The 20,215-nt window shown below is 32.8% G+C and overlaps 1 protein-coding gene across 4 annotated transcripts; it reads right to left on the reverse strand.

Moving 5' to 3' along the window:
* Positions 1-4,362: 4,362 nt before the first annotated feature.
* Positions 4,363-19,656, reverse strand: LOC108740753 (ATP-binding cassette sub-family A member 1). Of its 4 annotated transcripts, none has more exons than XM_018475204.1 (16): positions 19,120-19,656; positions 18,879-19,058; positions 17,140-17,391; positions 15,807-16,195; positions 15,582-15,747; positions 14,207-14,424; positions 13,214-13,371; positions 12,887-12,984; positions 11,128-11,480; positions 10,136-10,348; positions 8,130-8,406; positions 7,951-8,076; positions 7,109-7,363; positions 6,094-6,822; positions 4,614-5,032; positions 4,363-4,554 (listed from the first exon to the last, which is right to left on the reverse strand). In XM_018475204.1, the coding sequence occupies exons 1-16, from the start codon at positions 19,352-19,354 to the stop codon at positions 4,513-4,515; spliced, it is 4,110 nt and encodes a 1,369-aa protein (XP_018330706.1). In that variant the 5' UTR covers positions 19,355-19,656; the 3' UTR covers positions 4,363-4,512. The 4 variants fall into 4 exon arrangements, with proteins under 4 accessions (XP_018330706.1, XP_018330705.1, XP_018330707.1 ...); XM_018475203.1 differs by having other exon boundaries at positions 15,807-16,210; positions 19,120-19,655; XM_018475205.1 differs by lacking the exon at positions 19,120-19,656 and adding an exon at positions 18,442-18,577 and having other exon boundaries at positions 15,807-16,210; positions 18,879-18,968.
* Between the last annotated feature and the right edge of the window lie 559 nt (positions 19,657-20,215).

Consider the following 20,215-nt stretch of genomic DNA (forward strand, 5'->3'; position numbering starts at 1 on the left):
CATTCTTCAACGATTGTAGTTGTTAATACTTACGAAGGGAGTGTTACCATGACCTAAAACTATTGTCGTTTATATCACTGTCGCGTGAATATTTTACTTATTGATGAGTGTAATACAGGTGATGTGTTAGTAGACTAATTAGGGCTACGTCAGATAACGTTATTTTTTTACTTCGTTCTCATCATAACGTTTACAACACCCTGTATGTTTATATTTAAAAATTAAAAGCATTTCTTGAATAGGTATATAGTTACTTTACATTTACAATCTACTAACTCACATGGATGTCCCGTAGATATTATTTAGATGTTTTTAAAGAAAACAAAAAGAAATAATTTTACAGAAAATAAGTTTAAATGGTTTCTAAATTTTCACCATCAAAGATCTAAATAAAAGACGTAATATTTATTTATATCTTACAAATACAGTCTTAGATAGATTTTTAAATATCAAATTCTCTCCATGTCCAATCCTCACCAAAAAAAAAGGATATTCATTATAATTCTATGAAAGTTATATTATAATACCGCTTTGGTAAGTTTCTTATAAATAATTAATCACGAGAGCTAAAATACTGATTAATGTAAATTTGCACTACCGCTTGTATAATAGATACCTTCAGCTACTGGCTTATGCACAAGATTATTTATAATCGGCTTTTGGAACAAGCCGAAATTCTACAGGGAAGCTATTTTTAATCTATTTGGTCTTCGAAATGCAATGCAACTGTGTCTGTTTTTTAAATGATATTTAAAGTGGTGATGATTAGAAAATTAAAACTTATATGTAATAGGTAGTATAAATACTATATGTATAGGTACTTAATATTTTACGGATTTCAAAGAAATTTAGATAATACTTAGCTTAAAATATAAACAATGAATTGCTAGACTGCTTTCTATAAATATAAAGAATAAGAAAATTATCTGCGATACATAAGTGGCATGTATCAAGTGATTGATATTAATATTTATTAAGTAGGCACACAAAATGCTTGAAAAACTATGAAGTATTGTAATTAAAAGTGGATTTAATCATGTTTAATAATATAACATCAATTTCTTTTACGCATTCTTATTTTAATGAATTACAGTGTAAACTTTATATAACGACATTTAAGAGACTGAACATTTTTCGGCGTTATAAAGAGTGGTCGTTAAATGGAGAGAAATAAAAGATATTATTTTACTATTCTATAATAATATGCATTTACCATCATTTNAAAAAATAAGTTATTTCATTTAAAATAAAGAAGAAATAATGCACATTAGGTAAAATGGAAAATATTTTCTGTAAACATACCTCTTTAATTTCTAGAAGTATAGAAGTTTCAAACAAGAATCTCTTTTTGTTACTGATAAGCATCTCTTGAACGGTTTTGATTATATTATCATCATAAGGTCTTCAGACTGAAAATTAATTGGGCAAACACTTTCACTTCTTCCTATCTCAAGCAAATTTTTGTATTTCTCCAAATTACCAACATCTCTAGATGACTCTATTTTTTAACATTGTCTAACTCAGATTTACCTCTATCCCTCTTAACTTTTTTATCTGCTTGCAACATATCCCTAACTAGCTCGGCATGTCTGAGAAGGTGTCCTACCAACTTATCACGCATATTGTTTCTTGATTTATTTTCATACTAATTCTGAAACATTCTCATTTCTAACTTATTATATCCACAGTACTTTTAACCTCCTCCTATAAAACTACAATTCAAATGTCTGTAACTTTTCTTTTCTTTAACTCCCACTGTCCATGCTTTATACTCATACAGAACTGTGCTTCAAACATATACCTTTGGTAATCGTCTTCGAATTTCTAAATTAACTAATCACGAGCGAATGAGTAATTTCGATTTGTTAAAAGTTACCCGAGCCTGCGTTATTCTTTGTTTCAATCATTCAACCTGCAAATAACTCGTCAAATTGATTAATTTTTTACTTAAAAGGATTTTATTTAGGATTTGTACAAAACAGCGCAGTTAATACATGTAATAAACAGAAAAGATATATTTCCACCGACTTTTAGTTTATGGATACTTACTCTTTTATGCTTGGCCAAGAAAGATACATGTCAAACACCAAGTTTAGAGGAAACACTGTTATCCCAGTTTCCTTTGCCAGCATGCTAAGCCCTCCGAACAAAACGCTGGTCCATAAATAACGTTTCTCCTGATTCCATCTGAAACAGACAAAAGAATTTCTGAAGTCTTTTATAAAATACAAACAGAATTTTACTTAAAACAAGAACTGTCGGCCTCCAACATAAATAAACTCTACAGGTAATCAAATAAATGAAAATGTTGAGATAAATCAAAGAATTGTCCAAATTTAGTAATTCTGTTCAAAAGTAAAAATGAGTTTTTTTTTGTTTGTCAAAATAACTCCTACAGAAGGAACAAAAAAGGTATGAATTTTAATTGTAAAAAAGCATTTTTTTTTTGAGATGAAAAATTGTCGTCGCACATATCATATTTCAAGATGTTTATTTTGTCAATTTTCAGAAATTTTTTGTTGCCTAATCTAGTAAACATTGTTGTTACTATTAATCAGATATTGTGAAACTGTTTTTCAATTGTTAATGTTTACTTAGAAACGAAAAATACTAATGTACACTTCAACAGCTACTTTTTTGTAAACCAATTTTCTAACACTTTACAAAATAAAATTCCTGTTTATATCGAAAGTTCGATTATTCTTGGAGATACCTCGGATAAATCCCATCAGTTTTGGGTAAATTCAGTTTCATTTAACTTCTCAAAAGAAGGATAGTTGCCTACTGTAGCGTATAGTAGCCTAACGTAAAAAATGGTACGGGAAATACTTGCCTCGTGCAGGGACAGACGCTTCATTATGATTTTTTCAGATAGAAACAAATTTATATCAATTTATATAATCAGTCTTTACTACCATTGTGATACTTTTTTAGTACTAGTCAAAATATAATTAACATTATAAAATACTATTCGAAGAATATTATTAACGGTGCATGTCTTTAGTACGGATTTGAATAGGAGTTAACAGGGGTAGACAAAATAGCCTATAAACTATAACTACATGTATAAAGTGTTATCTTAAATATAGAACAATATGGTAATCAAGTTTGGCATTAGCATTAATTATCACCATATATTTCATAAATTCGATATATTTCGTTGATTCCTTCATGTTTTTTATCCTTTGAATGCAAGTGCTAAACTATTTTTTGTCCAGCTTATGCAGTGCGGCACTCCGCCTGGTTTTCGCGCATACCTGCGAGGCGTTTTGCTCACTGAAGAATGAGCGCATGCAACACTTAAGCCTTTATTTTATTTAAAACAAGTTAGAAAAAACACCAAAAGGAGAAGATCTGCCTTTGTTCGTTAAAGAATTTATAGTTGGGGATAGTAGCCCCTAGAGCGACTATCGGCAACAGTAAATAGAGCGACTATCCATTTTGATACGGATACTTGCCTTTTCTATTTGCGAAATAAATAAAAAATATTTAACAATAAAATGTAAGAAACAGTGGAATTTAAACGCTAATGCAAGCAAATAAACAAAAAATTGAGGGAAACCACAAAAATATTCAATAGAAATTACTTCGAATAAAATAATTCGAAGTGGTGTGTATTCTGTCGAAACTGCCAGACGCGGTTCGCGATTTCGATCTTTTTGGATCTCATCAGCGCGTCGCAAACAACTCCGACAGAATACAGACCAACTTTTACCTGCTGTCTTAACAGTGCGTTTTAGAAAATACTACAAATGGCGCAGTAAACGCCATCTGTAGCACGATGCTACATTTTAGGATTTCGTATGCTCCAACAAGGTCCACTTGTGTGGATATCTATCGTTTTCAGCAAGTAGATATCCACACAAGTGGACCTTGTTGGGGCATACGTAATCCTAAAATGTAGCATCGTGCTACAGATGGCGTTTACTGCGCCATTTGTAGTATTTTCTAAGAAATTACTTACTAATATAATTCCGACCCCCGTCAAAACTTCGCCCCGAAAGAGTTTTGCTTACATATACCAAATGCATGCGGATACTCTGACGATTTACAAGGCACTTTTAATTTTAGTAAAGGGCTAATGCCACCAACATCCCTAACATAGTGTATTAAAAACCGGGGCATGTATCCCACTCAGGCAACTGTCCGGCTTTTACCCTACATTCTCTTCTTGCTGATGCTGTCCTAATTCGGAAGCAAGTGTAACCGATTTAACCGAATCAAGATAGCATCAGTTCAAAGGATTTTTAAATAGATACTTACTGTGACTAGTCCGATTTTCTGTTAAATAAATATGCACACGAGACTTTCTTAAATTAATACTTGTAATAAAAAATTTGTTACAATAAGTTTTAAATAAAATAAAAGAACAATTACAGATATATTTGGTAATAAATTTATCACATTTTGCATTTTTATAGAACATATCCATTATGTTCACTTAAAACTCGAGGGTTTTACAATTCAAACTTTACATTAAGTATTGAGTAAATAATCATGTATAAAAGACAGTTATTGCTGTGTTTCCGTACTTTCCACAAAGTAAATGAAAATCTGGAAGAAATTCATCACGTATTAAATCAAAAGCAACAAGATAATCTGTAAAATCTAACCTGCTCCAAACCCGCTTGTCCTAATGAATAGTCCTCAATGTCAGTTTTTTGTTTTCTCTCTTCCAATAAGGAAAACATTTTCCACAAAGGCACTGTAAGCTCTTGGATATGATACCGAAGGAAACCCACGAATTTCTCTTTCAAATTGGCGTTTTTAAAATTTTCTTTGACGAACTGTTCCACTACTTCCAGTTTATATTCCAAAACCTTTATGCTCAAAATATATCCTCCCATGAATTTATGTTTCAAATGTTGTATCGATCCCAAACACCTAAAACTTCCATGGATCATTATAGCCAAACGGGTACATAATGCTTCGCATTCTTCCATCGAGTGGGATGTAAGTATAATGCTGGTCCCACTAGCCCTTAGCCTGTGCAATATTTTCCATATGTGACGCTGTGAGGCCGGATCCATTCCTAACACAAAATTTAAATATAATGACGTATGACGATAACAAAATGAATTTTCTGGAATACGCGTAGAGCATGTGACGGAAGTTGAATTTCAGCATAACTATAATCTTGTATTTTCGGCTGAATAACTATGTAAAAAAAAGTGGGTATAACTTCTAAAATACAAACACCTCCTGTTTAGGGTTCCGTACGTCCGAATGAAAAACGGGACCCTTATGGGATCACTCGAGTCTCTGTCTGCCCGTCTGTCATAGTTAATCTACTGGGTCTATTATACGTATGAATTTCTGAGATCCAAACACGGACGCATAACGTAAATAAATTAATTTTAAACATAGGGGTCATTTTTGGGGGTCAATACGAAATTAAGAGAAAAGTTTTGCTAAGTGTACAGTGTGTTATATCGAATGAAAGGGCTTGTTGTAAGGATCTCAAATATATATTTTTTATAATTTTTAAATAAGTAGTTTTAAAATTATTTAAGAAAATAAATGAAAATTGATCATTCCGCCCCTCCCGTTATCTCTAAAACTACTGAACCTAAAATTTTGAAAAAAATTCAGAAAATACTTCTTTACTTATAGATTACAGGAAAATTAATAAGAAGTCTATGGCCTGAACATAACGTGGCAAAGTTTTCAACAAAACAATATTGTGCGTAGAAATTTACATTTGCAGTTTGTGCAATGTATGGGAGAACAAGGTTTCTTTTGGTTGGTAGATAAATTGTAGATAATTCTCTCTAGTTTCATTTTGTATATAACTGGTTTTATAGTAAAATGAGTTGGAAAGGAGATATTGTCAAAAAACTGCTTTTAGGCGCCAAATTTTCCAATATGGCGGCGCAAGCGGCAAAAATACGATGTAGCAAAGTTGAAATTCGGAAAGAGCACCTCAAAATCCATAAAACTCCCGGAAAACTTTCCAACTAATCTCTGTTTTTCGAACTAAATGACTGTACTAGTATGGGAGATAATGCTTTTTTTTTCAACTACAATGTTAAGTTGGTTCTCTGGTTGGGAACCCTTATGAGATCACTCGTGTGTCTGTCCGTATTTTTTTACCTGTGCTTGGTTCATCCAAATAGACTAAGGACGGATTACCAGTAAATGCAATTGCTGTGCTGAGTTTTCTTCGATTTCCACCGCTATATTTTCCACTCTTTTTGTTTAGGTATTCCGAAAAGTTAAACAATTCGGCCAATTTTGTTATAGAGCCTTTGATATTTTTCAACCTAATTCCTTTTATTAAGCAGAATATTATTAATATTTCCTTCCCGGTTAATTCGTTAAGCAGGGCATCATATTGGGGACAGTATCCAATACTCTTGCGAACTTTCCCAATTTCTTCCTTTACACTGTTACCTTCTAGCCAAGCATTTCCGTAAGTGATAGAGATATCCCCCGTCATCATTTTGAATAAAGTGGTTTTTCCAGCCCCGTTCTGCCCTAACAAGCCAAAACATTCGGCGGGCATCACTGCCAAATTCAATCGATTAACAGCAATATTGCCTTTGTAAGTTTTGGACATATCTTTCAGCACAACTGCGTATTGATTTTCTATGTTACTCTCGAGTATGAAGTTCACATTATTTTTCTCCTGGTTGACATCATCATCGGTAATATTTTCTCTGTGAATTTCCACAAATGATGTCTTAAATCTTCGAAATACTGACAGAATATTGCTTTCAATCATACACAGGATAATAAAGAAAATTCCACCGACGATAACTTGGTATATAAGGATTTTTCCTATACCCGGTTCATCCCAATCCCAATAGTCTGTTTCTAAATCTGAAATTGTATTACAATATTTCAATTATTAACAAAGTAAATACAGAGCAATTTCTCATTATTTTGGTTTATTTTTGAAGACACGGCGGTACAGTTGATACCCTATTTAATTCGATTGTATCAATAATAATCTTATCTTTTTTTTGAAACATTTTTAAATTCAAATAAAACTTTATATATAAATACATATGTCTAACATAACAGGCGACTGCTCTTTGACAATCCGAACAAACCTTTGCAATAATTAGTTTGAATTATCGAGGTTATATTGTATATTAATACTCACTACAGCATGCAGAAGCACGGTTGCAAATAAGATCAGAACAGGACAGTGATGAATCGATTGATAAACGATCGGCGCAATCCATAATCATTTCATAGCACACTTTACGCAACGAGAAAATACGATGCATATCTGCCATCGCAACGGGCAACGCGTAATGAGGGAATATAATGAATATTTTATGTAAACTATCGGCAGTGTCTGATAAATTGATTATTTCATCCCTTAGAATCCCCACAACCATAAACGATGTAACTCCTAAAAATTATTACTATTCGTATATATCTGTTGGTTCGAAAAGAGTAATTGGGCAAATTTCTCGACTAATTCTAGAAATCAAATATAAACAAGCTGCAGAATTAGTGTTCTAAACAAAGATCAGTCCAAAATTTTTTTTTATGTTGGTTTAGATAAGTATTAATATTCAGGATGGAAGAAGCAGCAGAGATATTAAACAAAGGACAACGGAGGGACTGGAGCACGGCTCTGCAGAAAAAGTTACAGGCAAATGATGAGGATATAGAGAAGGTAACAAATGGGGAAGTATTAGAAAGAGTAGGAGGATACACCGAGCGGTATGGCCTAGAGGTTTAGACCATTGCTTAGCATTCGGGAGGACGCCGGTTCGATTCCGGGTCCGTCTGCCTTAGGCTAAAAACTTGTACATCAAATATACCTATCAGAAAATTATATTATTCAAAACAGTTTCTACTGAAAAACTAAACATGTAACATGAAATAATAGTTCAATTATCTTTGATTCTAAAGAAATACTAGGACAGTTATTTTTTTCTTATTTTCTCACCCTTTGTATTAAGCAAATAGAAATTTTATGATTGTTTGTACCTGTAAATAAATTTAAAACTGACATCCAGACAAATCCACTTGCCGATGAGTTGAAGGCAAACGATAACACATAAGTTGTTGATAACGAAGAGAAAGCAAAACACCCTAAAAGTATGCTTAGTCTCCCTAAAAGCATTCACATTTAGTTTATAAATCTTGTTATTCTCAGTTTTACGTACAGAAATCATCCGAAGTACTGTAGCCGTCCTCTTGAAAACACACCAGTGTGATTATAGTAATCACAATCATAACAGCAAAAATTATGGCATCCCACAAAATTGAAGTCAGCCAATACACTGACAGTTTGACCCCCGATATGAATTGCAGATGTTTAAATTTATTCTGTCGTTCGTAAATATAAACAATTAGAAAAAAGGACGAAATGAACGCCATTGCAAATCCATAATAAAAGGCTAATTGATATCCTACAGATTTGGAGTGAAATATTCGGTCGAGCTATAAAAAATTAGATATAAAATATTTATTATATAGCGTTTTCTTATCTTCCCTTATTAAGAAATAAGGACCAATGCAGGATTGTATCAGTTTTTATTAGTTATAAAACATCCTGGCTTTGATTTTGGCATTATATGATTAATAAAGTTTCTCTTTAACAAAACTTATAGGTAATCAAATTAAACATTACTTTAATCTAAGTATTATATAAGTAATTATTATCGAAACTATTTTTTTTAACTGGTACTTTTCAAAATACGTAATAAAGCAATTTTTAGAACAAGAATTCACCGCATTTTGGTATTATTTCATATACGAGGGTGGATTGATAAGTTTCCGGCCTAACCAAGAGATGACGCCACTAGGCCTACCTTGAGGTGACATTCTATAGTACCATCCTTGGATAGCTTGTAGCTATAGTTTCAGCCCGATCTCCTTGCTAGTGTAGGTTTGACAGCACGCTGAACAAGACGCCTCTGTGGTTTTCGTAAAAATGGAAAAGCAGGAAAATCGTGCTGTCATCAAATACTTTTATTTGAAGGGGTTAACGCCGAAGGAAATTAAAAAAGAGATGGACTCAACACTGGGGACATCCTCCCCGTCATATTCAACCGTTAAGCAGTGGGTTTCCGAGTTTAAAAAGGGTTGAGGTCACAACTCCAGATATGATCGAAAAAATTCATCAAATAGTGCTGGGAGACCGCAGATTGAAAGTGCGTGAGATAGCTGAGACCTGTAAGATGTCATATGAACGTGTGCAACATATTTTGCACCAACATTTGCATATGGAAAAGCTCTGTGCAAGATGGGTGCCGCGTTTGCTAACAGTCGACCAAAAATTGATTCGAAAAAACATTTCTACCGCAAATTTGTCATTGTATAAGCGTAATCCAAGCGAATTTTTGCGTCGATTCGTAACCGTTGACGAAACGTGGGTCCACCACTACACTCCTGAAACCAAAGAACAGTCTAAACAGTGGATTGGACCAGGGGAACCAACTCCAAAGAAGGCAAAAACAATTTTTTCGGCGAACAAGGTTATGGCTACTGTTTTTTGGGATGCAAGAGGTATTATATACATTGATTACCTTGCAAAGGGTAATACTATCACTGGTCAATACTACGCAGACTTATTGCAACGTTTGAGCCACGAGGTGAAAATTAAACGACCTCATCTGGCGAAGAAAAAAATCTTGTTTCATCACGATAACGCACCAGCGCACACGTCAATCGTTGCGACGGCTAAAATCAACGATCTAAAGTTTGAATTGATGCCGCACCCTCCTTACTCTCCAGACCTAGCCCCGAGTGACTATTTTCTGTTCCCTAATCTCAAAAAATGGCTTGGCGGTAAGAGATTTGCGGACAATGAAGAAGTAATCGAAGCTGTAAATGGTTATTTTGAGGAGCTTGACGAATCAGTCTATAGAGATGGCATTAATAGACTGGAACACCGCTATGAGAAATGTATCAGCCTTGGAGGAGATTATGTTGAGAAATAAAAAAAAAAAATTTTTAAAAACCTTGTTTTTCTTGGTCAGGCCGGAAACTTATCAATCCACCCTCGTACATCTAAATGGCATTCTAAATGATTGAAAAAAGAAAACAAAAATTTAAAAGTTCCAATTAAAGTTATTTGAAGAGCAACGAAATTCATAGTTTTTGAATTATAGGTGGCAATACACTGCTGGTGTGTACTTTATTGAGATCTTTTATAACTCGATCTTACCTTTGATCTCGAGCCGAAGTCTACAGGATGCTGTACAAAAGAAATGTGATGCTGAGCATCAACTTCTTCTTCAAGAATAGCATTAATTATCATGGAAAGTGACAAAGGGGCACTATGTAATGGAATGTTATTAAACCATGCAGTTACATTGTTGCTATGGAAAGATGCACCAACTATGTAATTAGTTCTTACAAGATCCATGTTTTTTACTGTCTGAAAGTAGTAGAATCAAATTTGTGTGCTGTACTTTGGTTATTATGATGTCCTTTATCGACAAGGCAACACAAGTTTTTATTTTACTATTTGTAAAACAATTTGATCATTATTCCGTACTTTTACCTTTGCAAATATCTTTAAAAAAAACATTAAAGAGCTATGGCTAAACCTTATGACTTTGTAAGAGGGTTGGGGTTGGCAATTGGGTATTCTGAACTGTATGCACAGGGGTTGATATCTAAGCCATCCATTTTAGCTTAATGGATAATAGATAAGAAAAAGGTACAAAACGAAAGAGCGTATATACATATGTATAAGGTTTATATATCTAGGTAAAGCGTTTGACAATGTTACATGAGAAAAGTGATATGTAACAGTATTCAAAAGTGGAGAGATGACATATAGGAAAAGAATAATGATGGATAGTTTATATAAAATACTACAGGTAGTTGCAGAATATGAGAAATGTAAAAAAGGAGACGAAAAACTAGACGAAGAATTTTTGAGAAATCTGAAGATTGGCTCAAAACAGGAAGAAGTGGAGGTGCGAGTCCAACCATCTTATGACGATGATAAAACTTTCATTTCAAAAAATTTAAGAAGACCATCTTATTCTAGGATAAGGGATGGAATTATAGTTGATTATGTGGTGGAAAAAGGGGGTCAAGAAGTGATTAAAATATGAACAACTCCCAAAGAATATCAAACTATTGACAGCATGTCGCCATCTACTGAAATTTGCAGTCAATTGTAGTATTATTAACAGTATTATGTACCTCATGTAGCATATTGTCCGAAAAGTCGCCATCCTTCCAGTCCTTCAAATGTGAGCTATCTTTTAAAGCAGCTCTTCTGTAACTTTTGTAATAAATATTATTAGTTTGTCCGGTAACTGCTGTAGTAGCGTTTTTATATGCTTTTAAATTTATAGACAAGGCAGGTTGCCGTATGTTACTGGCTTCTCGGCCAATACTTATGGCGATCGCAGTAAGAGTAATAATCACTGTTATTTGTAAAACAAATAGAAATAGTGATCGGCGAAATAAAAATGCTCTCTTCATAAGCATTGCTAGAAATTGATATAGATACAATGAATATCCTCTAGAATTCTTTTTACTTCCCTCGGTAACTAAAAATTGTACATCGTCTATAAAACTCAAATAAAAATTATCTTGCAAGAATTATTATTATTATATTATAGANTTTAGAACCATTTAAATAAAGAATACTAATTTATTAATTTTTGTTTTCAAGTTACGGCATGATTATTTTTACTTTGCTTTAAAAATCCACCCATTATTATTAGTTAAGAATAATAATTTACTTTCAAGTAAAAGGTAGAAGCAAAAGGTAAAAGTAAAAGCTTTTGCTACAATTCGTATCCATAATCTATACGTTTTCCTTGCAAAGAAATGCTTCGGATTAAAGTCCTTCTAGATAGATTTTAACACAAAACAGTCCTACAAATACATAAATGTTTACGTTTCAAGCTGTGTGATGCCTGAGCAGCTACTGAAAAGTTGAAAAGAGCGAGAAAAGTTGTTGTGAACCTAGATTCCTCTTTTTAGAAGCAAATCCTTTAGTTTTTGAGCAGATGGTTCTTCTTATAAATACAAATTATGTAAAACCTTTTACCTTAAAGCAAACCTTCGAATCAAAACCTTTTCCTTCGCTTTTCTTATGCATATACCTTGAAGGAATTGCATCAATTTTTGGAAGCAACATATCTTTACTTCTGTATACTAATTATACCAATGAATATTGTGCGTGGTACACCGTACAAGGTTTTAAATCGAATATTTTATTTAAATAACAAACGATGATTTTACTACCTGGTGGACCTCCAAATCCATATTATAGAAATAAATAAATTAATAACTGTAAGAGAAATGGACTAATACACTGTGCAAATTATATACGTATACGTATTGTTAGTAAAATACCTAATAAAAATGGTTTTATTTGTTACTTCAATTTTTATAACCAGCTAATGACTTTTTAAAAATTCACAGCAGAAAACCCATTAAAAATAAATGATAAATTAATATAGTAGGCTGATAATTAATTGAAGACTGAGGTAGCTGATACATTTTCAATTAAGGAAAACCAAAAGTTGTAATGTCATAATACGTACATAATCTTCGAATTCAATCGATATTTTTGATGAAAGGAGATAAACAAAAAAATTAAAAAAAATTTGGAAAAATTGGTAGCGGTGATGATAATATGCCAATTTATTAAGAAACAAAAAAGGTATATCAAGAACTGTCCTTGCTAAGGATATAATTCTTAAAACGTTTTCTTAATTTACCTAATTTTTACCTACCATTTTAAAATACATATTGGAATAAGCAGTAAGTAAAATTAATCAGCAATAGCTATATGGAAAACTTTTTCTATTCATATCGCTTTATTAATGACTGAACTTCATTAAATCATGAAAAGTTCCTATTAAACTTTTAATTTTCGAGTCTCATTAGTCCAATTTAACATGAAATATTTATGAAAATAACTACGAACTTTATTTTTACTTACAAATTTCAGATAATTGCTCACTTCCGTCAATACTCATATTTAAATTGCCTGTTTCCTGTAATTTATTATCTTCTTGATCAGATGGTGAAACCAAAACTCTAAAATGTACTTAACAGTTTGGTGAAATAGCATAACAATAATGTAATGCACATACTGTTATAGCTTAAGGAGTTCAAGAAATTTGAATTTAATTTCCTGATGTTCTAATTAGAATGATAATCAAAATAATAGAAAATGTTAAACAATTTTAGCTACTAACTTATTTCAATGTTTGTGATAGTAAAGAGCACTTTTTTTAATAAATTATATTAACAACAAAAGTCTTACTGTGAAAAGACGTCTCCTAATGTAGTGAAGGACACTCCAAAACGTATTATTTCTAATGTTTTACCATTTTCCTCCAGCATTTTTAACAATTGAGGCAGTTGTTTAGAATAACTCTCTTGTATTCGATATTTTATTTCAAAACTAGTGGCGGTTTCTATCTAGTAAAGCAATTAGTATTAAAAAAGCAAACTTCTCACTGAATAGTGATTGATGTTCGGGCTTGATAGCCGCGGTCCAGGATTATTACTTCTCCTTCAAGAATACTTACGAGGAAGCGTTTTTAAGTTCGCAGATTCGGTAGGTAGATCATTAGTGAAGGTACTTACTCGAGTCATTACGAATTAAGCAACTCATTATTAGTATAAATACCAAGTTTTAACGTAATTAGGTCAGCAGTCTGAACTATCGTCGACGAAACAAATCAATCGGGAACAAATTGTGAAATATGGAGAAAATCGAATACCGCGCTGTTATAAAGTTCCTTACCAAGAAAGGAAAATCAGTTCAAACCATACTGGAAGAGATGTCATCCGTTTACGGGGGCCCTTTCCCATGTAAAATTATGGCATAGCCTCTTTAAGCAAGGCAGGGGCTCATTTGAAGACGACCCACGGCCAGGTCTGCCGATTGAGGTGACCACTCCGGAAATTATTCAAAAAGCCGAAAAATTAATACTAGAAGATCCGACTTAAAAAGAAACAGCTCACAGAAATGGTAGGAGTATTAGATACAACCATTTTTAAAATTCTTCACGAGTAAGTATACGTAAGTTAATTGAAAGAAAAACGGGAAAATGTATAAGGGTAGCAGGTGAATGTATTGAAAAAGAAAAATAAATTCGAACTTAAAAACGCCCCCGCGTACAACCTCAACGAAAGGCTTCAACTATCAAGCTCGAACATGGAGCACTATTCTGAAAACGCCGGCCTTTTCATCAAATGAATGACAGACCAAAGTCTAGGTCTAGCTGTACAATTATATAATTTAATATACCTGTATATCTGGTATGACGGTTTTTAGGACTGCAGTTGTCTTTGTAACATTTGCATACGGTACAATTTCAACGATTAAAAAATATCCCAGCCCATATTTCTTTTTCAAAGCGAAGCTGGTATCTATACACTCTAATTTACCATCTAACATAATACCAATTCTATCACCAACAATATCCGCCTCATCCATTGAATGTGTAGTTAATATCAACGTTCTACCTGTCAATTATAACGTTGTAATTAACACGAAAACGTAGATATTTTGGAATATTTTTTTAATAGTTATCCTAATATTATTGTAGCGAACTTCACATAACATGACTCCATATGGAGAAATATTCGTGACGCATGAACTTCTTAACCAATTTCTGAATTTCTTTTTTGTAAAAGTATCGACGCAATAAAAAGAAAGTTGTGACGAAGCCGGAATTCAGATTTTTGACGAAATAAAAAAGTTGTTAGTGATTAAAGTTTGCCTATGGGAAATTCCATGTTATACAAAAAGCGCTCGTTACTGAATATTCTGTTTCAATTAATTATGTCTAATTGAATTGATATTTTACAATTGTATTTTGTAATTTAAAACAATATAACATTTTTAACTGAATATTATAAAAATGTTCATCTTATATAGAAAAGGTAATGTTAAAGCGAAATCTTTAAATGAAAAACGTAAGTTATGCACAGGTCATGATTAAAAAAGCTTCGGTCCAACATATGCTTCAGGGAACCAATATGTGATTTTGATTGTTTGTTTATTACGATTTCACGCCTTAATTACTCAACCGATCATCATGAAATTTTGAATACACATTGACAAGGATACAGAAAAGGTCATAGGGTACATTTTATCCAGAAAATGTTTACAATATATTACTGTTCCCGAGGGATAGAAAAAATATGTGATCGTCGATGATCTTTGACACGTTTTTAGGATATCAACGCGAGCGAAGGAGTGAGTAAAAGCTCTAATTAATTAAGGATGGAAATCAAAATTATATCATTCAAAATGTGATAATACATCGACCTTCAAACCCAGACAGCTTCCTAAACAAATCCAAATACCGGCGAATACGTACGAATTGGTATGATGATAACAATTTTATGTTTGTGATTGTTTTTAATTGTTAAAAGCTGCAGTTAATTAATTAGTATAAATGTCAAATAACGCATATTATTTGATTTGAAATTCGAATTATACTACACTTGAAACTTACTGAATTTAAAATCAAACTGAATATGTTTATGACAGAAAGATCCAAGATAATAAATTCTATGTGAAAATGTAAGCCATTTTCCTCTTAATTGAACAATAAAATGCATCTTTTAAAACGGTGTCATTTTCAATTCTCAAAAATTAAATTTGAAAAATTTACCATCTTTCTGAGATTGTAGCACATCCCACAATCCTCTCTTTGCTTTGGGATCCATTCCTGCTGATGGTTCATCAAATATTACAAACTTTGAATTAGCACACAGTGCGATTCCAACACACAATTTCCTTTTCATACCACCTGATAACGTCAATGCCCTAGCATTTTTCTAAAAATATTTAGTCTTATTTCAAACACAAATTGATAAGTTCAACTGAAAGAACTTACTTTTGGTTGAAGGCTCAACATATCAACGTACTTATCAATTTCTTCTGTAATAAGTTTAGCATCAACCATTCCCTTTATTTTGCAAAATAAGTACAAATGTTCAGATACAGTCAATTCGTCTAACAGAATGTCAAATTGAGGACAAAACCCCAAATTTTGTCGATGTTTTTCTTTTAAAATATCGCGACTACCAATTGTTGCTGTTCCATCAGTGGGTGACAGTGACCCAGTAAGCATTGATAACAGAGTCGTTTTCCCGGCACCATTATGACCCAAAAGAACTGTTATTTGGTCTTGGTAAACTGTCATAGAAACGTTTTTTACAACTTCTTTTCCAGCAAACACTTTTGTAAGTTTTTTAACGACTATCCCACTTTGAGGAAATGGTTCTAGGGTATTATCATCTAAAAGTATTTAGGCTTAATTCAAATCAACAATCACAGTGTAAACTCTATATAACGACACTTAAGGGACTGAACATTTTTCGGCGTTATAAAGAGTGGTCGTTAAATGGAGAGAAATAAAAGATATTATTTTACTATTCTATAATTATATGCATTTACCAATATAGTACACATTTTGCACTGAACATTATTATTCATACAATGCGTATAGCCTGTTATCTTCGTCTGATGTTTTTCGCTTCTCCAATATTTTAATTGTATTTTGTTACGTATCTTACTCATATCTTGAGATACTGCTGGATCAATTTGATTATATAAAAAGTATTTTTTTAATAGTTTTGCTGCATCAAGTGCTTGTTTGATGCTTGGTGGAGGGACAGGATCGTCTTCTTCAACAACGTACACAGCTGCAATTCTTATCTATTTCGGCAACTTGCTCAATGATTTATAATGCCGCATTGTTGTCGTTAAATAGAGTGAGCGTGACGCTATATAGAGTGTAATATTGTATAGAAAACAATGTAAACCAACCAAAGTCAAGCAATTTCGACGTTTTAAGGAGTTTGTCGTTAAATCGAGTGACGTTATAAAGAGTTTACACTGTATTATGAATTTTTTTCTTAATTAAGGGTTAACCTTTTTCAGTAATGCCATTACAGAAATGTCAAAGACCGGGAATGTTATAAACCTGAGACCGGTTTTTGAAATTTTTCGAGAATTAAATTTAAAGTTCCTTTATAATATTTAACTTAAATATAAATATAGTCAAATTTTTATTAATTTTCTAGTCGTATGAATATTAAAAGCTTTTAATATCTGGAGAACAGTTTTTAATAAATAAAATATTTGATAATAATATGAATTTCTTTTGTTTTCTTTTCGTACGCGTACAGTATTATTAAATACAAAATCAAACATCAACTTCGTACCATTTGAGTCTTTGTTTTGTACAGTAGATGTAGTGGTTGTTTCTTTTTTCCAAGGTGCCTTGATCTTTTTACGTATCTTATATAAAATATGTAACACATGTTCCTTCACGCGATTCCCTACAAAAAAATTTTCAAGGCATATCGCTAAGACTATGTATATTACACAATCAACTAGCAACATTACGAGAACGTAACCAAAAACAAAACTATCATCGGGTGATGATCTGCCCCATATATTGTCCCACTGTAAACCTAAAAAATAATTTAATTAAGTTCACATTGCATGAAACATTTATTTTCCATTTTTAATCCTTCTCGAGACATTATTATAAATATCAAAGCCAAGTTAAGGGCAATGACATCTGGACATAAATTTATTATAGGACGTAAAAGATAAGCGAGGCTAAATTTATATGTAGAGTACGCTGAAATTAAATATTCTGTAATAGCTATATGCAGATGATGTAGCAGAAATAGCATCTAGCGCGGAGGAATTAGAGATAGCTTTGAATAAAATGAAAGCGGTATTGACAAAATAGTATTGTATAAAAATAAATAAAAGTAAAACAAAAATACCGGTATGCAAGGGAAGGAAAAGTAGGGAAAGAGCGAATGTAAAGATAGGAGACGAAAAATTAGAAGAAGTGGCTGACTTTAGGTATCTAGGAAGTCAGATAAGTGAGGACGGAAGGAGTAGTGAGATATAAAGCAAAGGATAGCTCAGGGTAGAGTCGTCTTCAATAAAAAGAAGTTACTTCTATGCTCGCGAACGGTTAATTTAGAAATTTGAAAAAGGTTGTTAAAGGTGTATGTTTGGAGCACGGCGCTGTATGGGTGCGAAACATGGACAGTGGGAGCGGCCGAAAGGAAAAGGTTAGAAGCGTTCGAAATGTGGTGTTATAGGCGGATGATAAGGATACCGTGGATAGAGAAGGTTAGAAATGAAGAGGTATTGGAAAGAGTATGAGAACAGAGGACTCTATGGAAGTCAATAAGAAATAGGCGAGATAGAGTAGTAGGGCACCTTCTCAAGCATGAAGGTCTAGTCAGAGACATATTAGTGGTAGAAACAGGAGTTAAGAACAGTAGAGGTAAAGATAGATAGATTACTGTTGGCCAATACTGAAGGATGTGGGATGATCTAGTTTTAGGAAAATGCGAAGATTAACTCAGGATAGGAAGAAGTGAAGGTGCGTGTGCAACCAGTCTTAGGACTGACGACCTTATGATGATGATGAATAGATTTATCAGCTAGAGATAGAGTTAAAGCAACCTATGTTAAACCAGAACTAACTTACTTACAATCAATCACTATTTGGTCAAACCTTAAGGGCTAAAACAATTGTAGAGTATTTTAATGAACAACGCATTCAGCCGAATTTCGTGAAATTCTTTGGCATCATCTCGTCTTCATTTACTAGATGTTGGCCAGTGAAAACTAAGAAACGTGGAAAGCAATAATAATTACACTTAATTCTATATTTTGCTCATTTTTTTATACCCCTAAAGAAGCTTTGAACCAAAAGGCGAAACATGAGTTTTTGTTTGCTATAATACTTTTTTATGCTTAACTCGTCATTGATTTTTATAATAACGTATATGATACTATTAACTGAAACTGGCTAATTCGTTTAACTACTCTTTTGAGAAACTAGTGAGTTTTATGGATTTAATAGATGTTGAATTTTCAAATTTGAAGTTTCTTTCAACCTCGAAAAAACGAAAGATTTCCAACTCACCATTTTCATGTGCTTCGAAAGCTACTAACTGTTTCATTCCAAATCCCAGAGCGGTATTTGAAGAAATGCAACTAAATATCTTAAGTCCCAAATGAACACCTTCGTAATTAGTTTTTATGGACAAAAAAGGTACATAAGAAAATACCCATATTAATCCTGCCGCAGCAGAAGCGTTGCTGGCTATTATACAAAAACAACAGTACTTCGTATCATAAAACACATAAATAAAAAATCAATTTACCTTTTTTAAAAAATATGCTAATCATAAACGCGAATACTGAAGTGGCACATGCAAAAAGAAATAAAAAAATAAATAATATAATTGGATTTGCTCTAGCAAATACTTTTCTCCTATTGGAGAACCACTGGATTTTTAAAAGCAATATTATAAAAACTATCGAGATCACGTAGAATATTAATATGTTTATAAACCATGAGAGCCAGTACATCCATTCAGGAAGCCCCATTATTTTCATCACTCCCTTAAATTAAACCATTGTAAATTAATAAAAGGTCTGACAAATTTGTAAAGGCTTTCGTGGCCAGTAAGTGAACTGATACTGTCCTGATTCGGGTTCGAAGATTGTGCACATCGGAGATGGAAGGACTCCTGGAGAACTCCAACTCCAACCGACGACGGCATTTAGACTCGAATCAGGACAACATCGGTTAATTAAAGAGTATTTAATAACTCTTACTCAAATTAAAGTACGTATGGTTCAAATGGTTTTCTAATAATATTTCCAAAGGAATCTTAAAAATTGTACAAAATATGCAGAAATATTTTAGTTTTAAAATACCAGACCAGAAAATCATAATATGTACGTAATTGTTGGTTTCATCATGAACTACTTTTACTTTATTAAATATTTATCCAAATCTCAACCGTTTCTATTTTCAAATTCAATCTAAGTTCATCATTGAACCAAATACAATAAATGCAATATATCGGGTTGTTCGGAAAGTCATTTCGTTTTTTCCCGACAGGGGTATTTAATTGTATTCTTTTGGACCCAACTTCACATTTAACCCGTATAATTTTTATATGCTTTGAGAGCTCATATAGCAAGGCTTGTGTGTGAAAAATTCCAATTAATTCTACGCAGTAGTTTTTGGTTGGTGCCCTTTTAAATATGGAGAGCGATAAGCAGCATATTCGACATATCTTACTGTTTTACTACAGAAAGGGTAAAAATGCTGTTCAAGCCAGAAAGAAATTGACTGATGTGTATGGAGAAGGTGTGTTGACAGTATGCCAGTGCCAGAACTGGTTCGCTAAATTTCGATCCGGCAATTTTGATGTCGAAGATGCACCACGTTCGGGAAGGCCGGTTGAA

Source organism: Agrilus planipennis, unplaced genomic scaffold (genome assembly GCF_000699045.2).
Source record: "Agrilus planipennis isolate EAB-ADULT unplaced genomic scaffold, Apla_2.0 scaffold228, whole genome shotgun sequence".
Classification (NCBI taxonomy): Eukaryota; Metazoa; Arthropoda; class Insecta; order Coleoptera; family Buprestidae; genus Agrilus; species Agrilus planipennis.

Excerpts from the sequence above, each read along its gene's own strand:
- LOC108740753 (XM_018475203.1), bottom strand. The coding sequence starts at position 19,354 with ATGAAAATAATGGGGCTTCCTGAATGGATGTACTGGCTCTCATGGTTT. Across the intron at positions 13,372-14,206 it reads CCGTCATACCAGATATACAG|ATAGAAACCGCCACTAGTTT; the intron begins GTATATTAAATT and ends TTGCTTTACTAG. Across the intron at positions 8,077-8,129 it reads CAGTACTTCGGATGATTTCT|GGAGACTAAGCATACTTTTA; the intron begins GTACGTAAAACT and ends GAATGCTTTTAG.